Here is a 25,553-nt window from a genome sequence, read left to right as displayed (position 1 = left end):
CATCTCGACATTGTCAGCACTAGTATGAAACATTACAAATAAAATTTTAGCTATTGAGGATTGAATAGCCATTTAATACACCATTTCAATGACTCAAAAAGAAAAAGAATCCTTATCAGATGCTATTTAATTTAGTTAAAATCAGTAAGGAAGTACTTGCTCAAAGAAGTTCATAATCCTACATTGTGAACCACCTCTTGAACACATATCTTTCCTATCACCTAATTTATTAAAAAACCTCATCATTGTCTCTGCAGGTCCTTGGTCAGTTAGGAGACTTGGTGTGTCATCTTGGATCCCTGCAAGATGACATCTGGCTGCTGGTCACCAACTGCCTTGAAGGAGGAGATACCAATCTGAAGATGTCAGCTCTCACTGCTATAAGTCAGCTGCTAGACACCTGTGGGCTCCCTGATTCTGTGGAGGTAAGTACCAAGGCAACTGTCCATTTCTCCCCAGAGGAGTAAGGCAGTCATTTTCAAGGAATCAGATAGGTCATTAAATATGAGTGTCCTCCAGTGTGACCAAGATAAAAATTGAGTTCTCTCTTAGTTTTAGGTATTTTCTCTATTCATTAACCAAACCTCTTATCTTCAAACACAGAGAGTGGACTATCTACTGCAGTGTGTGGGAGCAATGGTGTTGCTGCCTGTCAAGTCAGTTCAGGATCCTTGTGATGCATTAGCACCAGCAGTGGCAAGCACTAGTATGGCAAAGCAGCAGGCGGACAGTACTTGTGCAGCTACTTCTGAAGACGGAAGGACATTTGAAGTTCCATTAGCCAAGATCATGATGGATTTGCAAGAACATATTCCACATCTGGTTCCATTTCTTCAAGAAGAATTTCTAATTATGCTGTTCAAAGTATTCAAGCCAGCAACTTTGATGGAAAAAATCCCAGGTAATGCTTGCTTGACAAATGGTAAAGAACTGTTTTCTGCAGTGATAGCCATACGTATTGGAAATAATAAGTATGGTGAAGAAGTCATGCTAGGATGGATGATTGGAAGGCAGATGAGAACAAAAATAGTACTTGGTAAAAGATAAAGAAAATTAACAGAAATGGCTGATACAAGAGATGTGATAATTGTAAGGGTATCGTGGAGGAAGATTCTAAGGCAAAATGCATTAAAAGAGTGCACCCCATAAAATTTACTCTAAGCCTTCAGCCCTTCTGTGGTCTATGGTCCATCGCATGTAGTCAGTGATGGTTGCATGGTTAAGCCATTGTCATGAGAAGATTACTGAATGATTTTCAAAAGTGGGTGGCCCGTGATCTTTTTTACCGAACTATCTTGTCACATTTGATTTCAAGTATTTTCATGCTGGTAATGAGAATAATGACTCATCTTAAGTATTTATATTTCAGAGCTACTGAGAAAGCCTCTTGTTGAATGCTTCTGTTTGTTGATGGACTCACTGACTGCTGTTTCTTCACAACATTCTCAAGCTTCTTGTGTTCTTGAGGAATGTGTCTCCCACAGCCTTCTTGTGCCTGAGGTAACACTAGTTAGTTTTGTTGTGCCCAAAAGGGTTTGTTCTGAGAGCACTACTTTAAGGGCAGTGGACACCTGAAAAGAAAATTTCACATAGCTGGCTGGTGAATTTACACATGAATCTAATTAATTCAAGTAAGAATACCTGCAAGTTTCATCCCTTTTGACCCAATAGGTTTTACACAAAAATTACTTTTCAGAGAAAAAAATCTTTTGAACTGAATGTTTAGCGAAAAATACCGAAATTACTTTTCACACTATGGCATTGTAACTAAATGCAAAACATTTTCCTACATGTTACACATTGGAAAATTTCTCCTACCATTCCTCTATCCTGACATATCTTCCAAATTTTGATTGCTTGAACAGTAATGTCGATATTATTGCCCAAAGTATAATAACTTACTTTTCAAGAAAAACAGCTTTTAATGTTGAGGAGTACTTTCTCGTGATTATTGTGGCATGTAATCTAGACATAGAGATGCCACATTGCATTATTAGGTATTATTTTTTATTGATATTTATTGTGTTCAGTTGTGATGGCATCTGGTCCCCTTTTTCGAGTCACTAATACTAAATGTTAGGGACTCACAGAATACTATCACACACAGATTGGGTGTCAGGAGGCACCACCTCCCTCTTTGTTGCTAAGTTTTTGCACTAAAATCCCCCTGGCTTGTAGTCTTCACCACTGACTTTTTCCTTCTTCTTTTCCTTGTCCTGTGGCTTTGTTCAACGAATCTCCTGGATGTGAAGTCCTTGTAGAGTCCTCTTATATGCAGTTGCCAAATATTATGATAATATGTTGTTTTACAAAATATCATAGAAAAAATAAATAGAACACAACACACTTGGAGTGAGTGTGGATGCCGCTCAACGGCGTAATAGGCCGTGACGTAAAAAAAAAAAAAAAATAGGTGGGTGACGTAGGTGCTTATTTAGGTGTGTTCCGACTTACGTCGAAAATCGGGTTACGACACGTCATTAGGAATGGAACTCCGTCGTAAATCGAGGCCCTCCTGTACTGTGCCCAGTGGACTAGTGTAATGTAGTTGGAACCTGTCAATAAACGAGGAATAAGTGTAGCTTGCATTTCTTGTGCCCCTGCCTTCCTCGGTGTGTGGCGTCCTGTGGGAGCTGTTCTGGGTTCGCTGCCCTGGTTACTATGCCGCCTGCCTACCCGGTGTTGTTGGTGGGTTGGAAGGGTGGTGTAACAATATGTATAACAGAGCTTGGACATAGACCTCTTTTTCATATTTCAGGTTTCAAGAGTATTTCTCAGAAGATTAGTTCTTGCCGAGCTGCTGGAGGCCTTACCTGCAACAGCTGCTACAACCACAAACTCTGAATCCTTGGAGCCTATTACTAAAAAGGGAAAATTTTCAGATCAGTAAGTTTATAATAATTGATTTTTTAACACTTCAAATTTTCTGGTATTGAAACTAGAAGTAATTTTTCTAGTTTCAATACCAGAAAATTTGAAGTGTTTATTTGATACTTGATAGATTGAGGATTATCCACATCATTATTTGATTTCATGAGTTAAATTAATGCAATTTTGCATGAAGCAAAAATGTGTCTTTTTTTTGTATCTTATAATACCAACTTGTTGATAAATCTTTAATTTTTGCTCTTTGAAAGTTTAATGACTGTCCCTGAAGAGAGAGAGAGAGAGAGAGAGAGAGAGAGAGAGAGAGATTATGCAGATAATACTGAAGTGAGCATAGCCACCTCTTGCAAAGTTAATATTTGCAATATGGATTCTTTTTGGTCCCTGAATGCAGTTCAGTAACAGTGACTTCCGGAAAATAGAAGGGGAGCAGCCCCCGTTAAGGGGGTTATTGGCATATATTTTTAGGGGGGTCATGACAGCAAAAAATCAACTTAATTAAATTTATCTAAAACCATCTATTCAAAACACTGCTCAAGAATTAAGGAGAGAAATTTAATTTACAACAAATATTCTTATTTTGTGTTTTTTTAATTTTCACCCCAAAATAATTGTCTGCCTTAGTTTTTCTGCCTTAAGGCATATTATAATATACAGTCTCCCATGCTTGCTAACATACTTGGTTCTGAGCAGTCATTTGTTTGTTCATTTGTCAGTAAGTCCAACATGTCAATATGGGCTTAACACCAGATGTATTTGGGGAATAATAGTAATCACAACTAACTTTGAGTTTGTGAAGGGTGCACAAGCATACATATGTACATTGCTGCTAGAGTAATGTACTATTGTTCACATCTCGATGCTTTCCATGCTACATTGCCGCCACCACACAGTGGACTGTGAACTAAACCTTACGCCCAAAATTTTGACTTACAGGCAACATGTATGTTCATATGTAGGGGAGTCTCTATAAAGTGAATTACCTCTTTAACATGCAGTGATATTAGGCAGTATAGGCACATGATACTATAGCCCTAGGTAGGAGGTTCACTCACCATAGTGGCCACATAGAAACTGATATAATTTGGATCAGTGAATAGTTCAAGATGTGCAAGGCATATAGTCGGTGTCTCTGAAGGTGGTGGATTCACTGCAATATGATGCACCAAATTTTAATAACTTAAAATAGGAATATTGCTTGTAAATTCAATTTGTGTCCTCAATTCCTGAGCAATGTTTTGAATAGATGGCTTTAGATAAATTTGCATTAAATTCATATTTTACTGATTCCCGAAAACAATGCCAACATTTGGTTTTGCAAGTCATGTATGACACCCAACCCCCATGCCCTCAACCAAGCTGCTCTCCTTAATATGGAAAGGAGGAGGAGGTGTATGTTGGTATACTAATGCAAACTTATGAACTAATGAATACTATGTATTTACAGAAAACCAGCAACACCTCCTGTAACAGTCATTAACATCAGCAAATGGTGGAAGATGGCTATGCAAAAGCTGAGCACTATGTTTGGTAGCTGGTCAGAATCACCAGGTCCTTCAATACAAGAGATTGAATTTGTCAACATAATTATCTCAAACACAGAATGGCTAAGTGTTAACATCCCACCATCTGAGGTAAGTTGAAATTTAACCCATCAGCATACAACAGTTTCACCTAATATGCAAAACTCTGGGAATAGAAACAATGCAATAAGAAATTTGCATCTCAGGTTACATAGAAACCAACAGGAACACAAGAGGACATAGTAAAAAACTTGAGGAAGGGAAGATGCTTGAGAGACATAAAGAAATATAGCTTCCCGCAAAGAAATATAGAGGTTTGGAACAGACTAAGTGAGGATGTAGTATCAGTGAGGAGTGTGCAAAGCTTTAAGGAAAAGTTGGATAAATGTAGATACGGAGACGGGACCACATGAGCGTGAAGCCCAGGCCCTGTAAAACTACAACTAGGTAAATACACACACACACACACACACACACACATACAAACACACACACTCACACACACACACACACACACACACACACACACACACATACACACACACACACACACACACACACAATTTTGCATCATCTGCAAACAAACTCATGTGACTATTTACTTTCTCTGGCATATCATTTATATATGTAGTTGTCCCTCATATAGTATGGTTTCCAATAGTATGGTTTCGGTTTTATACGGATTGTCATAGAAGAATTGTTTTAGGATTTTTAAATTTCCCGCTAATCGCACCAAGTAGCCATGGTGTGAGTGGCAACACTGTTCTACCAAAACACCTGCTGAAAGCACCCCAAAGCATTTGAGAAAGGTGCTCACCTTGTAGAAGAATTCAGATTTAGGAGAAGTTACATTTTGGGATGAGTTACGTTGCGGTAGGGAGAGCATACCACGTGAATGAGAGCAGTGTTCGCTGTATCTATCATAGTGTAAAAGAAATTCTTGCCGCAGTAACTGCCAGTGCTCCAAGAGTGCTTCAAGAGTGGAGATAAAGACCATTCTTTTACTAAGCCTCATCGTTGCTATAGTAACGGCGTCTCACTCGCAGATGATCAAAACCTGTTTCACTGCACTTATAACTCTAATTCCGTGGTACTAAATTACCACTACCATTTTCCTTGTTTCCTTGTTAATTGAACCATCACCTGATTAATGATGATAATAATATATAATATATACAGACTGGAATATTTTCCACATCACTTACAAAATACAGGACATATAATAAATTATTACAAAGTGAGTCATCAAAGTGAACAAACAAAAATATAAATTTTTTTACCCTTATGATATAGCCTTGAATGTTCAGGTGCATCTTTTGCACCATAGAATATGGTTCTTTGATATGCTGCATGGACTTTAAGGAATGGTGAGTTCTGTTACCTCCACTAACATATTATTTCTTTTAGGTCTCTCTTCAGTTTCTGCCTGAAGCCTGGCTTGTAGCAATGACAGATACAATGACCACTGTTATAACAAGCACAGAAGACACCACCAAGGTTTGTAGTGTTTGTTTGCTTTATGAAAATGGATAGAGGTTCAGTAGTCTCGTTAGATGTGAACTCATTAGATATGAGATCTTAGTGTACTGAGAAAATGTTGTGGACTTTGAAATTAAACATAAATACTAATTACTCCAGGTTGTGGCAATGTTAAACCTGCTGGTGACGGTGGCCTGGGCATCATGCATTGTGGAGACTAGCGAGGTAAGAGCTACCTTGCTTCATTCATGGCTGGCTCTGGCAACCCTCCCGTGGATGACTGCTGAAGTTACTTGGATGGACCTGAAACCTGTAAATGCACGTAATCTGGCACAGTGTGCTGCCAAGCTACACTGGACCAGTGGTATGACTGACTCTTTTTTATGTTTAATTGACTATATTATGTTAATGCACCCCCCACCCCAAAAAAAAAATAGTGGTTGGTCTGGAAGCAAGTAAAAGTGAGTCAGATTCTCATACATATACATTCCTCACAAAGTCATCCTCATTCATTCTCATCACAATGTCGTGCCCTTCATGGGCATTCATTAATTATTTAGGGTAATTATACCTCAATATAAAATTAGTTGTTGATCATTTAAACCAGAGAGTAAAATTGATAGTTTATTCACCAAGTGTGTTATCACACACAGGATTATCATCTGCAAAATAATAAGGGTAGCGTGACTTTAACCCCGAGGACGCGTATACTGCGTCCTTGCATGCCCCATACCATATCCGAGGACGCGCATACTGCGTCCTGGCTCGCTTTAGCCAGCATATGAGTTATTTCTTCCTGGATATTGTACGATTGTACAATCAATTTTTATTTGTTTGTTATCCCATTCTAATTTACTAAATAGTCTTTCTAACTAGGCAATCCATGAATGGCTTTGTAAATATTGTTTCGCAACACCTAACATTTTTCTGAATTGGATTTTGCTTGGTTTTCTTGTTGGTGTGTTGTCAGAATATGCCTATGTTCCAACATCTTTGTAAACAATTCATCTGCATATTGCCTCCTGATAATTGAATATTTTATTATTGAACAGTTTCATCATTTCTTGCCAATTTTTTAAATATAATTTTGATAGTAAGAACATATCCACTTATTTTCCAGATCCCTCAGTGAAGAGCAAGAGTGTGGCCTTGGTGGCCCTATTGCCAGAGTTTGTGGCACCATGCTGGAGGTGCCATGTGGTGCGATCAGTCATCAGTGAGCAGCAACCACAAGTTATGGTAGAAGTGGCAGCATGGTTCCCCATGGTCAGTATTTCTTTGCTTGATAATGTTATAATAGAAGAAAAGTTCTCATGGTGGTAAAACATATAATGGTTGCTTCTCCACAGATGGTCCACCAGTTGAATGAGGTGAATGGACAGCAGCTTGTTGGAGAAGTTACTGGTGCAGTGCTTCTTTCCTCAGACACAGCCACTGTCCTGGCTGCTGCTCACTGCTTCAGGCCCCTGCTCTGTGCCTTACTCAAACTTACCTCTGTAAAATCTCTCAGGTCAGTTTAGAAGGACTCTTCAGCACAGTGACTACTTTGGATGAAGGAGAGGGTCTTGTCAGGTGTCATTTATTTCAAATCAGTTTTACTTGCCTCAAAAAATCTCTAGAAAAATGTAATGTTGAAAAGCTAAAGAGGCATCCTTGCTTCACTTCCTTGTTCACATGAAAAAAGATGGACATGCCCCCACCACTTCACAGCACTTTTATGTGCAAAATACAGGATAGTCAAAAGCCTAGCATTCTTTGCTGGAATCCCATGGAGTTGCTGGAGATTACATAGTGCCTCATGATGCACATAACCCTTAACCCTTTCGTTGCTAAACGCTCAGCGAGCACTAGCGTAACTTGCCGTTGGTGCTAAACGCTCGCTGCAAGCTCCAGACGCACTCAAATTTCCCGCGTATGAGGGTGTTCCAACACTATTTCTCACCCCACAGCATTGCCAATTAAGTTTTCCACGAAATTTGGTAAAAAATCATATCAGTCTAGCGTGGAAAAGTGCGGAAAATCTAGTTTTCATCACTTGTGTGGACTAGTTATTAGGCAGAGTTGTGGATCAAAATTATTGTGGAGCATCTGTTGGCAATACCAAGGTCACTGACCTTGTTTTTGCAGAAGATGCAGTAATCCTTGTAAAACTTCACACTAAAAACAAAAATACCCCAGCTACCCCACCCTCCCCTGAAAAAAGTGAAGCTAGAGGAGCCTCTCCTTCCCTATGTTCTGTGGATATTTGAAAGTATATGGTACTATTTTTGACATTAAATTGTATCTTCTGGATACAATTAACTTACTGGTGTAAAATATTACCATAAATGTTAAGGTCCTACATTTGTATTCATATAAGAGCAGCTTTCAAACCATTTGTACATTAGGAAATAGTTATAGGTTTGCCATGATGATTTCCATGAATTTTTATCTCATCACTGCATGATTCAGAAATATGTAGTCAGAATAATGATCAAAGGTTTTCTGTCCTTGTTCTGAAAAATGGGATGAATGTTATTAAGATGATCATAGTGCTCATGTTCTTGGTAATTTCAGGGAGGCTGAGGACAACAAGCGACCTTACTTGCATTGCCAGGTGTGTGATAATGCTGCCCCTTCACAATGTCCAAGTGCCACTGGGGTTGACACAACGCTTGTGTCTCGGTTCTTGGGGCTGCTAGGGCACCATGACACAGCAGTGGTGGTGGCTGTGGTGGAGGCCCTCCCCACAGTGGTGATGCACACCACCATCACCAGCCCCATGGTGAGTCAGTACCTTGCTCTACTTACCCACCAAGATAAAGCAGTTGTCTCAGTGCTGTGTCAACAACTTCCTGCCCTTGTCTGTGTCAGGGAGCAGCATCCCAACCAGGTGCGTTAGAAGGATTGTTGTGTAATTACTGATTGTAAGAAAAATATTTTCAGCTTCAAGTACAACCTGTTTTTTTTTTTTTTTTTTTTTTTTTTTTTTTTTTTTGTTTGTTTGTTTTTCCCAGACCCTTATGGTGTGGTCACCAATATTCTGTGCCTGAGTTTCTCATAAGCATTGTTATTTTCTAGAGTTATGGAAAAGTGTTCATCTTCAGTGTTGGTAATAATCATGGTTTACCAACAGACTTCCAGGAATGTTGAGTATTTATCTTCGGTTATGGTAACAGGCATAATTTTTCTCCAGGAATCCAAGAGCCTAGGAATGGCCAGGGATGGTGAGATGGTACTGTCCCATCTTAATGGAATAGTGAGGGAGAGTGAGTGCGGTGAGGCAGCCTCCACGCAGCCTGTCATGGCAGTACTTGAAGCTCTGAAGCACATAGTGAGGTGAGGAAGCTACCAGTACGCTTTAAGAAGTCTATAAGATTTGATGAGTCAGTCCTTTCAAGACATGTTAAATGTGTGTTTCTGTGGCTGTACATGAGAAATGTGATAACAGACAGCAAACAGACAACTCTGAAGAAAAGCATAATGAGAGACTGTAATGCAGAATGGAAATGGAAGATAAGTATAGCAGCTGTTATCTCTGATACTATCACTAAAAAAGTACACAAAATTTATGAACTAATTTGCTGTGTTATATGATGTCACTGATTATATGATCACAGTCAGTGTCAGGGGTTGGACAACAGTTCTTGATAAGTGTGTGAGTCTGTATCGTGGTCCATTTCCGTGAGTAATCTATCCCCTTCAGATAACGTAGATTTTTCTTTCTTTATGCTCATTCTTTAATCATATATTTACCATATGTAATCTTGTAAAACATTTTTTTAGATTGTGGACTCACTTTAGTTGACATTGAATTTATATATAACACTTTTCAGGGATTGAAATTTGTGCTCAAATTGAAAACATCACAGTATTAGTAAAAGCTCAAGAGATTTTTTAATTAAAATAAAACATTTACTGTTGCACAGTTGCAATATACTCAGTCCTACAGTGTATGTATGCATCCAAGCCCTCTGACTCAAAAACACACAAATGGGGCAATGGGAAATGTAGTGTTATACCCTGAATAAGGCCTAGGTGATGCATCACACTGTAAGTCTTCATTTCTCATTTTTACTGATTTTAAGAAATGGACATAATGTTAGGGGCTGATATATGGGTGTTTTTCACCTAACTATTAATCATACATGTATATTTTTATTTTTTGTCAAATTTTGTAGCTATGAGTCATAAAATACTTTGTGGTATTTTGTTGGATTGACACAATGCATGAGGAAATAAAAAAAGACAGGTTTTAATCATATGTACAAATATATCATAATTACCTTTTTATTGCAATAGCCTTGTTGGTTACAAGCAAAGAGGTTAAGTTGCCTCATCAGATAGTTTCTGTACTACATTTTTGGTTCATACTGAAAAAAATATGTCTACACTTCACCTTGTCATGTAAAGAAAGGAAACAATACTTTTCTATAAGAACCAATACATTACAATATAGCATGTACTTATTTATCAGTCATGAGCATTATGAAGGCTGCTTATTTGGCTGCAGATGAATCTTTTAACTAAGAGTAATACCTTTTACTATATGATGCTGAATATTTACATAAAGATGAATTGTGATACAGCCTCTTGGTCATACAATTTTTCCTTTACATTTACACCTTCATGTATGCCCAGCAGCAGCTACATAATCAGCTTTACATGCTTGATCAGGTCTTATCTCATGAGGCTCAGAACAGGTTCCAAGAGACCCTTCTATCACAGGAGCTCATACAAACTCTTGCATTACAGAAATTATTGGTGATATAATTGAACTCACTAAAAAAATTAAGTGGCATGTATTCTGAACTCGTTACAAAATTAAAATGACGTACATATTTCAATATTCTAAGTTTAATTTCCTACAGACATCCTCCTAAGTTTAATTTCCTTCAGACATCCTCTTGGGAGCCTCACTAGTGGAGTACTGGTGCTGCTGCTACGCTGTCTGTTTCTGAAGGTGCGGACAGCCACTTCCTTTGCTCACCTGGCAATACACTCCTTAGCCAAGACCATGAACCTCTCCTTAAAGGACCTTTATGCACGACACAGACAAGCTCTTTCCCAGGTTAGTAGTGCTGATGCATATGCGAGATTATTGCACACTAAAATTATTTGAGACTTGTTATAAAGTGTGTAACTCAACATTTGGGACATAAAAGAACCTCAAGAATTAGATGTTATCACAGTCCCAGTGTAAACTGCAAACCTAAAAGCCTGTGGCCAACAGAAGTCAGTCATATTCAAACTCACATCACTTTCATATTTTATACCGGCATATTGCATACATGTGCATTATTTACAATAAAAGATGAGAGGCAGACACTTAAACCAGAGGGATCCGTGTGGCTTAAGGCCTCGGGAGCCTTCATCTGCATCGTAGACCACCACATGGCTTCCCTTCCATTTAGGTCAGTTTCTTTGTGCTTACCTAATTTCCTTATTATACATTTTCTACCTCTTTGAGAGAGTGGGCCATTCATCTTCATGTTCCTAACACAGAGGAGAAAACAACAGCAGAAGATGCCACTGCTTGCCACCAGTCTGATGGGATTCACTTCCCATCATTACGCACAACATCTCTTGAAACACACGAGAAGTGGAACTATTTGAGAGAGTAAATCTTTCTCCAAATATTCCGCCTGGGATTGAAACCCAGGCATTGGAGATGGGAGGCAGACACTTGAGGGTCGAGCCAGAGATGGCTGTGACTCAAGGCTTTGGGAGCCTTCATTTGCATCTCAGTTATCACATATGCAACTTCATGCAAAAAGATTTCCATAAAAGTCATTTTCTTTGATTTTAAAATCAGATTTTACTTATAGCATGGTTTACCCCTATTTTAGCCTGTTAGTATTTTTCAAAGTAAATAAAATATTAAACTTGCAGGTTTTGTCCTCTGCTGTCAACCAAGGGGAGGTGGCAGCACTATTGAGTCATGTGGCCGAAGTTTTCAAGTGGCCAGAGCTCTCAGTAGTCAGTAAAAGGTAATTTTCCCATTAATATGGAGGTGAGATTCTTCTGTTAGTGTGATTTTTTTCTTTTCTTTTTTTACTGAATGAAAGCCGGAAGTCAATAGTATTAGATTAATATTGAAAATATGGCATCAAGTTTAACAAACTATTGCTGTAGTGTTTTTTGCTGATGAACATTTCTACTTCCAGGAGTCCCCTCAACGCCCGGTTAGGAGCTTTCGTCAGCAGCCAGCTTCAGTATCTTCTGCCAGCACTAGTAGTGAGGGCAGCCAAGGAGGCCAAACCAGGACTTCTGCAGGACTTGGCTGGATGCCTTGGCTACCGGCTACGTGATATCCTGATTGACCACTTCCAGGTGATACATATAACCTGATGATTTTTCATGGTGTTTTTCCTCATCATCTTTTTATACTCATTTAATTTTATTTGTTTTATGTATGGTTATGCTGATGTATATTTTTCTTCTACCTCTATCCTCACATTTCTCCCTCTCATTATTTAATAGCTTCTGACCTGTTCTCCCCCTCAGTGCTTTCACCCTGTGTTCTCCTTTCATTACTCAAGTAAAACTTATAACTTTTCCTTTATATTCAAACCTTTAGTCTACTCCTTTCCCAAGACAGTTTTACATCTTGTTTTACTATGCCTGTACAAAATGCATTAGGGTTGTGTACTTGCCCTATTTATTAGAATGTACATAAATCCTTCACAGATAATGTTTAAATTTCTAGGATGCCATAAAGCATTTGTTATTCATATATCTAGCATTGATATTTATTTCAGCACATTTTGGCGCACCTCGTCTTTCATCACTCAGAGGAACAACAGGAGGCTGTGTTGAATTTCATTGCAACAACAACAGAGATCCAGATCCTTGATATCCGCCGATGTTCTGTCCAGGTAGGTTTTTACTGCCCCAGTGAAGGGCGGGGATGGTGAGTAAAAAACCTGTCTCGTTGACTCGATGTTGTATATTCGGTCAAAACCTGTTAACATGGACATCATCAGCATTACAGAATCACGAAACGAACCCATCACCGACATTACATCAAAGAGCAATGAATCATTGTTAATCATTATTAAAATATTCCAATCCCACAGTAGAAAATGACAATGGCAAAATATCTATATCATTCACAAGGACACAATTATAACTACAGCTAAGACTACACTGTCGTGGGCTTACGGGCGTGATCTTAAGTAGCTTCGTTTGTGCCGATGATATATTAAATGCGGCAGGCGAAAGTTGGGTTTTCGGGTCCGTAGACTTAACCTTCACCATATCCGGGGTTTTCCCATATCCGGGTGCCCCCGTGGCTCTATTAACCCGGATACCAGAGGGTTTACTGTAATTACAATGGGAGGTAGCTTGCATTGAGGCTTCTTCAAGGGACCCCCAGGCATGGTAGCGTAGGGTTGGCGTTGTGACACGCTGCCTCGGTTTATGCCCTCAGTGATTTAATGGTCAAATCAAATTGTATGTTCATTTGCAGCAACACAGTCTATTATTGATCATGATTTTCATGTACCATTATCTAAGAATGGAAAGTTGGTATACTTGGTGGAAAGGCCTTAAACATATTTGCCATAACACTTCCTCTTCACACAGTTGTCATCACTCTTCCCCAACAGAACCAGGTGAATGAGCTAGTGCTGGGGCTGCATGACCACCGTAAATCTGTGTTGCGAGAATTCCACCACATGAAGGCCATTGACGCCACAACCTCTTTCACCTCTTCTGTCTCCAGCCGTGCATCTTCCTCTAGAAGCCTTAAGAGGAAGAGCACAAGTGAGTCATCTCATGTTCCCCAGCAAGATGAAATATGTGAATACCTTGCACCACGTCTGCTCGGCATCCTTGGGTTTCTTGACAACAAGCTTTTATCTTCCTCTACAATGTTCAAGTAAGTTCATTCTCTTTCATCATTTGCTTACATCACTGGTGTCATCTGTATATCTGTCTATCTATATTCTAGTCAGTCTGTATACTGATTCTATAGCTTTGATTCCCCTTTTCTTCTAGATTCTAAAATATTCCCTGAAAAGGTAACTGTTAGAAGAGTTTGCATTTCTCCATATTCATATACTCCATGTTTACAACATTGGTATTTCCCCTCCCACTTCTTTAACATGTGTTCCTCAATCCTATATATCCATCTGACTAATAGTATCCCAACTACCCCCACATCACTCTGATTGTCAGATATATCATCCCTATTCTGCATTTAATTGTATCCCCAAACCAGTTCATTGTAGTTTTATGTCATCCATTCAATCATTCCGCACTAAATGCGTTTTTCTTACCACACTTCGTACATGCTTTCTCATTTCTTACTTCATCCTATCTTGTTAGTGTGCATGCTCTCCTCAAGTAGTCTTCCTTCACTGTACATATTGTCTATTGTGCCACATTCCATGTTATTTTTTTAGGCATAGGGTCAGGGATGGTACAGTTATACTACAGTTAAATTTTGTAAATCCAAATAGCTGTGGGCCAGTGTCTGCTTGGATTTTTTTTTTTTTTTTTTTTTTTTTTTTTCTAACTCAAACAGGATCCCAAATTACCATATCTAGCCAGCAAGGGAGGGCTTCCTGAGGTAGGAGGAAACTCCTTTAGCTCAAAGCAGTTTACTGTAGCCATGTTCTAGAGGGAGGTCTAAGGCGGAGGCATCAAAAATATTATATTGTTTCATTTATATTTCACTCTGTTAGAGAGAAGAGGTCAGCTCTCTGGTGTCTGAATGATCTGCTGGCATTGATGGGCAAGAAGTATATATCATCAGTGTCTCGCAAAGTGCTTGCTTCACTAAAGGCAGCCCTCAAGCTTAAGGATGAGGAATTCTACGACATTAGTTGTCATGCTTGGGCCAATTTTCTGCTTAAGTAAGTATTTACCTTTTTTTTTTTTTTGCCTAGTTATGGTATACATGAATGCATGTTGCCTGTGCCTGTTTCTGTCTATATCTAATATAGTGATGAATTCATAGATGATTTTTAATATGATTACAGTGGAACCTCGGTTTTTGTGATTAATCCATTCGAAAAAGTCTGATGAAAACCGAATGTACGAAAACTGAAGCAATGGTTCCCATAAGAAATAATGTAAATCCAATTAATCCGTTTCAGACACTCAAAAATATTAACAAAAAATACATTCTATAGAGAATAACTAAAAAAATTTATGGGGAGACCACACTGCCTCTGCATATTCTGATCATAGTGGTAATTAATTTTTTCATCATATCCTTATCCATGTAGTGGAATGCTATTCCTATATTTCTCACCGTGTGTGTGTGTGTGTGTGTGTGTTTTCATATAATCTAATGGGGAAGGAGAAAGGGAGAAAGAGAATAATAGAGAGAGATAAGGCTATAAATAAAGGGGGGTGAGAAAGAAGGAAACGGGAAATGAGTGGAGGAAATGGGGCGGGAAAAGAAGGAAGAGAGGGGGAGGAAAGAAAAGAAGGGAGAGAGGGGGAGGAAGGGAGGGCCAGGTAGAAGTGAGGAAAAAGGAAGAGAGAAAAGGTGTGAGTGAGAGGAAAAGGGATTAAGAGAAAAACTGGGAGGGAGGGGAAAGGAAAAGAAGAGAGAAATGAGGAGAAAAATATAGGGATGGAGAGGAAAAAGAAAGAAAGGAAGTATGTAGGATAGCACCAAGGAAAAGCCTAGCACCGTTAACCGTAAATATTTCTGAGCATTTTAAGCACTGAATATTTTTTTCCAAAATTGTTGTCTTAAAGTTTAGGGTGCTAGGTATATGCCGGAGCGTGTTATACGCCACAAAACATGGTATATAAGGAACAAGGTTAGTAACTGAAGTCTACCTTTGACCAGATCAACCCGGCATCACTCCTTCCCTCTCTTCCTAGATCAGCCCAGTGTCGCCATAAACCTATCCACTCATTTAATTATCCAACGTTTTTGCACATAATGAACAAACCTTGTTTTATGCGAAAAGTTCAAATCCCTCGTATATAAAAGATTTTTTATGTAACATCACTCCCTTTCCCGTAATTGGTTAGTTAAAGCAAGGGTTTACTGTGTGCTCGAAAACAATAAAGTGCGATAGCTGAATATGCAGTAGCCAAGGGTTGACTTATGTGGAATCTGCAATAAACTGCATTTGTTCCATTTTTTTTAGCTTGGATGAGTGTACTCTGGAGGGCCTGGTGGAAGAGGTGGTGATAGTAGTGATGCCACTCATCCAGAAGCGACCAGAGCAGATGGAGCCTGTCCTCACACATGTCCTGGTAAGTTGAAGTGGAAGGAACCTTGTGTTTTTTTCTCTGCAGAGGCCAGTGAAGATGCAGAGTTGTACTTTATATATTTCTGCATGGAAGAAACCATATTACATGTAATTTTATTTTACCAAATTTTGATTCCCCGCTCTGGCCAAAGGAAATGGGGTGATTAATGATGGTGCTTTAATTTTAATTGGAAAACATGTTTTTCCATTTGACACTGTCTTGCTTCCTAGTACAGGAGGTCCTTGGGTTCCGACAGAGATACGTTCCTAACAGCGTGTCGTAACCTGATTTTCAACTTTAGTCGGAACACACCTAAATAAGCACCTATATCACCTACCTATGCTAACAGTAAAACGGCTTAGGCCTAGTGCACGGCCAATGTTCATAGGTGTTTTGCCCTTTTCAGAGCGTTTCAATGTCTAATTTCACTTCCATAGTGATGACTTTCCTTTTCTTACAAGCACTGCCATCAGAAGAGTCACCTTTACACTTGGGAGGCATGATTAAGGGCACAAAGTTGAGAAAAAAAGAAAAAAAAAAACACTGCATCCAAGAAACCCAAACGGCATACGAGCAGAATGTAAACAATGTGCCAGCCTGAGTTCAATGCTTGGTGACGACGTATTTTTCCGCTGTTGTCAACTAACTAGTTCCTACGCAAAGTTCGTATTTACGATGCAAACGTCGAAAGTCAAAACAAATTATGTAATCATTTATGGGGACCGCGTCGTAACCACGGAACATTGTAGGACGAGACCGTCGTAACCCGAAGATTGCCTGTGCTGGTTTTGTAATTAGGCTTTAGAGGAAGGTTGCACTGTTAAATTTGAAATAGAAAAGTTTGCTACCATTTGACACAATCTTTGTCATCAGTGTGTTGTGCATTAACACTAGGATTTGTTAATATTTTCACATTTTTTTTCATATCAACCTTTTGCCATCTTTGTCTAAGTTAACAGTTAGTCTTGTTCATTGTACTCTCTTGGATGGTGTGAAAAAAAATATATACTATATATACACTAGAAATCTTGTATGTGGAATTTAAGCAATAAAACTTACTGACTATCATCAGCTGCTACAGTGAGGTTACATGCAGCAAGTGCTTGTTGAGACGTCATATTCTCGCTAATCCCCTCAGAGCATATTTAGTTTTCATACTCCAAACTGTGCATATGTCAGGGCATGTTAGTTTATGATATCATATGTATTACCAGACACAGCCTTATTATAACTCGTATCTCCTAGGTTGAGATGCCATCTGTGAAACCACTGCTAGGGAACTTACCACTACTGCCAGCAGTGGATGCTCTTGCAGGGATCAACAAGTCCATCATGGAGAGTCAGCCAAAGGTGGAAGGGTAAGAACAGTCTGTGAATGCAGTATTATGGCATTAGGCTTTTGAATGTCCACTTGTAAATATTGTAAGGAAATATTATGCCATTTCTTTTGTATCTAAGTCTTTTGGTAATTTGTCTCATGTCTTCTGTATGTATCATAAATTGTGCTACCCTCTTCTCATTGTCCTCTCTTTGCATACCTATTCTCCTGGGTGTCAAAAACTATGTAAGAGGATTTCTCTCACCAGGGGCAGCTCTGAAGAGGTTTTGCAACATCTCTCAGGCATTCTCAAGGGCCTGAGCCACGAGAGCATTGATGTCCGGCTGAGTGCATTAGGCCGGCTTCGCCATGCTCTCCATCGCAACCAAACTGCCGTTCATCATCTCACCACTGCTTCCGACAATGTGCACCCCACTGTGTCAGAGCTTTTCAGTGCACTTTTGGGTAGGGGCTGAACTGCTAACATCTGGGAAAAGTTAATGCTTTTCTTAAATTTGAATTTGAATTGAATATTCTAGAACTATTTGGAGAATTTTTTTGAGAGAGTACTAATAGTACCTATATAGAACATGCAGTACTAGTTATTGAGAAGGATGAATGGCATGGTGCCATAGAGGCAAAGCTTTTATTTTCATTTAAGAAAATTATTGTAGCCCCATAATTCCTTGCCCTTTATTCATATATTACTAAGAATTTTTATCTCCTATTCTCTTGATTCCAACTTATCATTTCCTCAGGAATTATATATCCTATTTTTGTTGCTTTATGAAGTTCATTCCATCAGCCCACATTACCAGCTAAAGTCTGTGTTGTTTCTAGATCAGTGTCGGGAGGTGGATGAAGATGTTCAGGTGTTGGTGGCAGAGTGCCTTGGACTGCTAGGGGCCATTGATCCCAGTCGCCTTTACTCATACTCCAACATAAAAGGTGAAAGAATCTTAACATTATCTTGTCACATTGCATATTTTCATACAGCATTTAGATGACAGCTGTTTTTAACATAGATTTAAATTACTGTAAAAATAGAAAAATGTAGGTAATTACTGAGATGAAAACTCTAACATGATATTTTTTCAAAATATTTTTTACATATATGCAGTTGACCTAACATGTGCATCTACCAATTACACGCTGAAAATCTTTTTTACTACAGAGGAACTCAATGAAATTCATCTAAATATCGAAAGTGAATCATTCATCGTTCAGCTGATCACAGAGCTGGGACGAGCTTTCTTGGCAGCCACTGATGCCAGCGCACAAACATGTGCTTCTTATGCTCTGCAGGTGAGGACAGCTTTAGGAAATAACAAAGAAGCTTTTGCAATGTGGCATTTTATATTTAGTTGTTATGTCTTAGCAGTGAATCTTGCTTATCAACTTGTACTAAAAAAAAAAATCTTAATTGTTTACAATATTTTTTTAAAGATGTAAAAATCACTACAAAAAATAATGTCTTTTAATTACTCAAATGCAGGTAACTCTCAATTTACGCAAGTAATGCATTCCTGGAGAGTTCATGTAAAGTGAATTTCACATAAATTAAACATTTTTTATATATATACAGTGGAACCTCGGGTCAGGAACGCCTCTCATTTAATTTCTTTTTAACTTCCTGTTTACAAATTTTTTTTGCCCATGCTGTCCCTCGGAACTCATTTTTTATCCCCTTTAGAGAGTTAATCAAGAGTCTGGGTTGATAGGTGGTCTTCAGGACAGCATGTGGGTAGTCTTAGGCCAGTCAGTAACGATTAAAAATTGTCACCTTGTATCTGCGGGTGGGACTCAAACCTGGGTCCAACAGGGCACCACACCCACACGCTGACCACTCAGCCACCGCTTACAAATACATTCACTACACTACATAATAATAATAATGAAAGTCAAGTATGACATTACTTCATAAACAACCTTCAAGAAAACAAAAATGTTATCCAAGACTGCACCAACCTAAATAACAGTGTGGATCTATGGCATCGACAAATCAGTGCACTTCACCTTGATGAGAATAGTTGTTTTCAAAGAGCTGTTAAAGTGTTATGACATATGTATGCACTTCCCCTTTGACACAGTGTCAGGTAAAAATTGCTTCAATTTAATTTCATACTAACTCCACATAACCACTTCAATTTTTAATCAATTTTGTAAAACAGAATACTACTGCTATAGCAGCATAAGACATTTAATAATGAAGTCCTGACCACAAGTTAATATGATCTTGCAGGAGGTAACTCGCTTGTATGGCATCCGAGAGAGTGGGTCTGAGGAGACCACAGCAGTTGGCTCCAAAGCTTGGGAACAGCTGCGGTACCATTTGCAGGAAATCATTCATCCACTGCTGACCTCCAAGTACACACTTTCTACAGGCAGTGGGCGACCCACCCCTGCTCTGTCTTCTCCCATATTTGGAAGCCCTCATGCAACATCCTTCCAGCAGTGGCTCACCAGTTGGGAGTGCTCTCTAATTGATATGTTGAAGAGTGAGAGGGCAACCCAGGTGAGGGCCAAGGCTTGTCTTGAACTCAGAAGAGTGTCTTTATTTCCTTGCTGCCAGAGATTTTAAGCTCTTCATGAATATTGTATTGTACATTATTGTTAGTTTAGGTATTGCATACCTTTTTGTGTTTAGTTAAGTTTTAGCATAAATATAAACATTTTAAAATTCATTATTAGTGTAAAGGACAGGAACTGTGGGCATCATTAGGTGGTGTGTGACTGGCAGCTCCGTCCCCACTAGGCCAGGTAGTTTCTTCTTAATTTCACCTGGTTGGCAGACAGGAGTGGAACAAGCAGATAAAACCATAAAATTTAATAAGTCTGCACAACAGTAATCCCTCCTCATACACGGATGTTAAGTTCCAAATTAGACCGTTTCTAAGGAAAAATAGTGTTTAACCTTTCAAGTACAGTATGCACTGGGTAATGACAAAAATTTAAAGTTTACCTGTTTTTACTCAAATTATCTAGTTTCCTTTTGCTGTATACTGTGCCTGTATTCTTCAGTCACTTAATTTTGATTGAAAGCATTGTCAGATTTATCCAAAACATTCATTAGGCCAGTGTTCCATAAATTCATTATATACCCTACGCAAAATAAACAAAATAAAAGTCCAGACATACATCACATTTCATCACCTGATCAATGTCCACAACACTCACTAGGTGGCCACCTGTGCCCAGATATCTATGATGCCTCCTTTGTTTAGAAACACTGACCCCCACAACTGCACAACCCCCCACACAACAACTTCTTGGGTCATATGGCTAACACCACCATCTTGAAGCACAAAGTTTGGTGGCTGTTTCATTAGTCAAATGCAGGGCAGCTTTCTCTGTTGTCATTGGAGAAACTTGACAGAATCAGTGGGAGAATGGCCGGGGCATTGACCAAGACTGAGCAAGGATGGTCGATGATGTAGCACCAATCAGCTGTCATGTACCACACAACCCAGGTGATTCGAATCCACCAGAGCACCCCGGTTTTGTGTGCATGATAGTGTGTTTCAGGTGTTTGATAGCATGAAGATGGCAGCTTGTAGGCTGTACATGATATCAATGAATGGCAACAGTGGAAGGCGTGATAGCAAGAGGATGAGTGTAGTAAAGTGCTGAAGAATTAAGAATGCTGAAGTAGTACATATCTTCTCCCAATCTGTCAGGTTTTCAATGTGTGTAAGCCAATCCTGCGGCGTGATATCACCACTGCTATGTATATGCTACCCTCCATGTTGGTGTGTGTACTGTGTGAGGCTCCTCAGCACCACCCTCATGTGCTGGATGAGGTGCTTGCTGTCATAAACCATGTTCAGGAAAAGGATGATGAAGGTAACAAGAAGGAAGACTCAGGTGCTGCTGCATCATCTGAATTCAAGTATGTGTTTTAAACATACCAGAACTTGCTCTAGTTGAGTGATGAATGAAATAATAAATGAATTGCCACTAAGGAAAATGTCACTAAAGGAAGGGTAGAAATACAGTACCCTCCAGAGTTTCACGCTTGCTTCGTTCCACAAGTAATTGTAATATTTTCCTTGCAGACAACTGGCTGTTCAGACAGTTTTCTCAGCTCTTGACTACATCAGCAAATGGACACAGAAGCAGAGACAAGCAGAGAGCGTGGGAAAGAAACTCCGAGGAGCATTTGTTCCATCCAAAGAACTGAAGCAGGTTATCACATGTCTTAGAACGAATTTCTTAAACAGAACAATCTTGCTATCTTTCTTAAAGCCTCTGCTATTTAGCAATTAGAGCTCTAATATCATATTTTGTTGATTTTGTACTCTTAAACACTTACTATAAACCTCAAGACTAGCATTTCCTATTTAGCAATTTTGGCATTTGTTTAATTTTCTGCTTTGAATCTGATTGCATGTGCTTTCATTTCACTATACATTGCTATACTGAATGAGTCAAGGTTGAATCACATTCTTGATATGAAAACCACTGTGGTATAAGGAGTCTTTCAAAGCTGAATTTTGGTAAGGGGCAACACTGTGCTCTTGAGTGTGGACGCAAATTCAATACCTTTTTGTGCTTCTCTAAAAGGACTATTAGGCAAAATACTTCAATACAGTAGGCCCTCCATTTGAGCCAAATGTTGAAAGCTGTGTCGTGCAAGAGACTGATTTAATTAACGATGGCCAGACGATCAGACTGCTGCGGGTTTCATTAAATAAATGATGGCTATCATTTAAGGATTGGAAAAGCTTGAACAAGTTGGTAGCAAAATAGATTGATGGACATAAGTGATTAGCATGAAGTTCACCAGTAGGTTGGTAGGTAATAAGTCTGTTTAGTTATTTGAAAATCATTGTCAGCTGCTGCTTTTTCAGGTAATGAGTTTCCTAGAAAAGATCCCTGCTGATATATTGGCCCAAACTTCATATAAGATGCAATCCTACTCCCGTGCATTGCTTCATATTGAAACCTATTTGAAAGACAACTCAGATCAACTCAAGGAACACCTTCATTTCCTGCAGGTATGGTCCATTGGTATTTATTACTAGTAAATTGTGCACATAGGACACAGTTATGTGTTTTGACAGAATCATAATTTAAGGTGTGTTGTGGTCACCAGCACTGATAAATGGTACCATGGCTGACATGTTTTTGTAGATGTTGCACCACTGTGTGTTTACATAGTACCTTCAGAATATGAACGGACTGGCAAACACCATTAACCCCTTGGATGCGGACTTCCTACAAGAAGACACCACCAAGCTACAGGAGTGGAGCATTAAGTGGCTGCTACAATTCAATGAAGAAAAATGTAAAGTCATACACCTTGGGATGGGAAATCTAGCATACCAATACCACATGGAAAACACTCCACTATCTACCACAGAGGCAGTGAAAGACCTGGGAATATATGTTACCAGGTTACCAGTGAAGGCGAAATCCATGCCAATCACAGCGGACGGGTTAATAGGTTCATAGCACAGCATTTGAGATTCCCTCACCGTATAGGCTAAAGTACTAGTTGGTATATATGTTTACATTTTGCATCCAAATAAAATACAATAGCACCCTTCATAATATATAATTTTAGATATATATTAGTCATTAGATAAGTGAGTCAGATTTGGTTCAGGCTTGGCAAAACACAAGTGCAGTAATGTGGGATTAGACAGCTGGGTAGTAGGGGAGCATTGTAAATGCTAATATAAGAAGCAGATATGTGAAAAAATACATTTTATGTCCAAAAATGTCATTATTCACCACCAGCACACACTAAATCAATGGAATATTGGGAAAATAAATTACCTCCGATATGCTCAATATTACAGATGGAAGTGAAGAGTATGACTTCATACCATTTAGACTATGCCATTGCCTTATGTCTTTGAATATTAAAGCTACCAGTTTTGACAAGAGCATAATACCTTGCAGTGCATCTATGTCTCACTCGACGAGCCTGACGGTGTGGCGGGGGTGGCTGCCATCAGGAGGGAGGATCCCAGTCTTGAAGAGCAGGTCATCCAACATGAGGCAACAGGTACCTCTGCAGTTTTACTAATAGTAGCAATTATTTTATTCATTTGTGGTGTGGGTGAACGTGTCCAGAAAACATCTCCATTGAACCCATATCATAACTGTTTCATTATACATTAATACCAATGAGTTGAACTTGGAGGGAACATCTCCATCTTTTTGGGGTTAGATTTTAGATATATTCATGTTAGATATATTCAAGTTAACCTCATTTTACAGAGAATTTCAATTTATACACTGTTACAGAGAGAGATGGGAGAGCAAGTACAGGGAGAATAAGATGTTGGTAAAGAGGCTGGTTAGGGCAAGTAAAGAGAGAGTGGATTAGGATTTTGGTAGGCAAATATCTGCAAAATACCAGAACACAAACTTTCTGGAAAGAAGTTAAAAGAGAAATGGGAGAGGAAAGAGTGACAATTGTAGCATGAAGAGGAGAGCTGGGGCTTTTGTGAGAGGAAAAGAGGAGATAAAGGAGGTATGGAAGCAGCACTTTGAAACTAATGAATGAGAGTGTGGGAGGGAGACCAGAGGTGACTATAGTCTGTTGCAATAAGATAGTTCAGGCGGCCCCACCTCTTTTTTGTCTTGCTTTTGATTAGCTATGTGGCAGCCAATCACCACGCAAAACCCTTCACTCTGCTTCTGCCTTGGTCACTGGCATTGCAACTCTGTGCAATATTCTTAGTTTTCTAATAATATCTGAAATACTGCAAGACCTACCTGTATTTTCTTTGTACCATTGCCATATATATATATATATATATATATATATATATATATATATATATATATATATATATATATATATATATATATATATATATATATATATATATATATATATATATATATATATATATATATATATATATATATATATATATATATTTTTTTTTTTTTTTTTTTTATATATATATATACACAGAATTATGCTTAACATAAAGAATTGCTCATGTCCCAGGACGACTGCAGGATGCCCTGGGGTGTTATGAACGGCTGTGTGTTACCCAGGGCACAGAGGAGGTTTACAAGGGCCTTTTGGAGTGTTACATCAGTGTGGACCAGCCTCATTCAGTGCTCAATATCACCCAAGGACTCTTATCCACAAGGTAAGGTTCACCCAGATGTCAACCTTTCTCACTGGGTTGTTGTTGTAAGAATCGACATAGACAAAGTTACACACTGAAACATACAACTGATGCTGTTCCTGTTAACCACAGAGATAGATATACTTCATATTAAGAATATCAATCAGTTCAGCATTGAATAAAAAAAAACAAAGGAATAGGTCACAGACTTGTTAAACTATAGTTAGTGAATACAGAGTACTGTTGTGATATGATTTACCAAACCTTAAGGTCTGGAGTAGGCTAACAGTGGTAATAATGATGATCCTTGCCAACAAAAAAAATTGAATCCTTTTGTGTTGCCTCCAGGCCTGAGTTGGAGTCGTCCCTCAACAAGTACCGTGTTGAGGCAGCATGGAGACTCGGCAAGTGGGATGCCCTTGAAACCTTTTTAAAAGCAACAACAGAGCAGCCATCATGGGGTGTGGGGGTGGGACAGGTGCTGCGGGCAGTAAGAGCAAGGGACCACCCAGCCTACCAGGCGTGCCTGAGGACCTTGAGGGTGAATCACATCTCTGTGCTGTCTGCTGCTAGCATGGAGAAGTGGGCATATCAAAGGGCCTACCCAAATATACTGAGGTGAGAGGGAATGGTGTTATAGTACTGAGAGCAAATGTAAAGAATGAGTAAAGCTTATCTAATGAATTCAGTTGAATTTATCATGATTAATGTGTCATTATTGTCTGTTTTCTTTGCTGATTATATATAGTGGCTGTATACAATGAATATGGGATATTACTCCATATCAGGCCAAGTAATTACACATTCAACTCAGATTGCATTATACAAATGTATGCAGTCAGCCATCAACATTCACAGGGCCTAGGAGTGCAAGACTTCTTAAAGAAAATAAAAAATGCAAATATCTCGAGCCCTGAATGTTGACTCAACCTACCATCCAAAACCACTATTTTCATTTTTTATGTTATTCCCATTACCTACAGACCCTCTATGTAATCAATAGATACATTTTAACTCCCTGGCACTGGGGTCCATGCACTCTGTCCC

At 39.0% G+C, this 25,553-nt stretch overlaps 1 protein-coding gene across 3 annotated transcripts in view; it reads left to right on the top strand.

The window, feature by feature from the left end:
• LOC126981103 (serine/threonine-protein kinase ATR-like) overlaps positions 1-25,553 on the top strand; it is a 47,902-nt gene that overhangs the window by 4,748 nt on the left and 17,601 nt on the right. For 2 of the 3 annotated variants that reach the window (XM_050831803.1, XM_050831806.1), the window contains exons 5-33: positions 258-425; positions 604-901; positions 1,370-1,500; positions 2,759-2,886; positions 4,334-4,520; positions 5,817-5,906; positions 6,048-6,252; positions 7,009-7,154; positions 7,238-7,398; positions 8,445-8,760; positions 9,064-9,206; positions 10,767-10,938; positions 11,760-11,857; positions 12,035-12,200; positions 12,629-12,745; positions 13,478-13,749; positions 14,558-14,728; positions 15,986-16,094; positions 17,337-17,449; positions 17,678-17,874; positions 18,250-18,357; positions 18,584-18,714; positions 19,652-19,924; positions 21,087-21,298; positions 21,465-21,594; positions 22,260-22,406; positions 23,317-23,422; positions 24,380-24,527; positions 24,855-25,124. In XM_050831803.1, coding sequence (XP_050687760.1) covers positions 258-425; positions 604-901; positions 1,370-1,500; positions 2,759-2,886; positions 4,334-4,520; positions 5,817-5,906; positions 6,048-6,252; positions 7,009-7,154; positions 7,238-7,398; positions 8,445-8,760; positions 9,064-9,206; positions 10,767-10,938; positions 11,760-11,857; positions 12,035-12,200; positions 12,629-12,745; positions 13,478-13,749; positions 14,558-14,728; positions 15,986-16,094; positions 17,337-17,449; positions 17,678-17,874; positions 18,250-18,357; positions 18,584-18,714; positions 19,652-19,924; positions 21,087-21,298; positions 21,465-21,594; positions 22,260-22,406; positions 23,317-23,422; positions 24,380-24,527; positions 24,855-25,124 — 4,913 coding nt within the window. The remainder of the gene's footprint in view (positions 1-257; positions 426-603; positions 902-1,369; positions 1,501-2,758; positions 2,887-4,333; positions 4,521-5,816; positions 5,907-6,047; positions 6,253-7,008; positions 7,155-7,237; positions 7,399-8,444; positions 8,761-9,063; positions 9,207-10,766; positions 10,939-11,759; positions 11,858-12,034; positions 12,201-12,628; positions 12,746-13,477; positions 13,750-14,557; positions 14,729-15,985; positions 16,095-17,336; positions 17,450-17,677; positions 17,875-18,249; positions 18,358-18,583; positions 18,715-19,651; positions 19,925-21,086; positions 21,299-21,464; positions 21,595-22,259; positions 22,407-23,316; positions 23,423-24,379; positions 24,528-24,854; positions 25,125-25,553) is intronic. The other variant, XM_050831805.1, reaches the window with a different exon arrangement.

This window comes from Eriocheir sinensis, chromosome 46 (assembly GCF_024679095.1).
Source record: "Eriocheir sinensis breed Jianghai 21 chromosome 46, ASM2467909v1, whole genome shotgun sequence".
NCBI classification, from domain to species: Eukaryota; Metazoa; Arthropoda; class Malacostraca; order Decapoda; family Varunidae; genus Eriocheir; species Eriocheir sinensis.
This window is presented reverse-complemented; position numbering and strand designations above follow the sequence as displayed.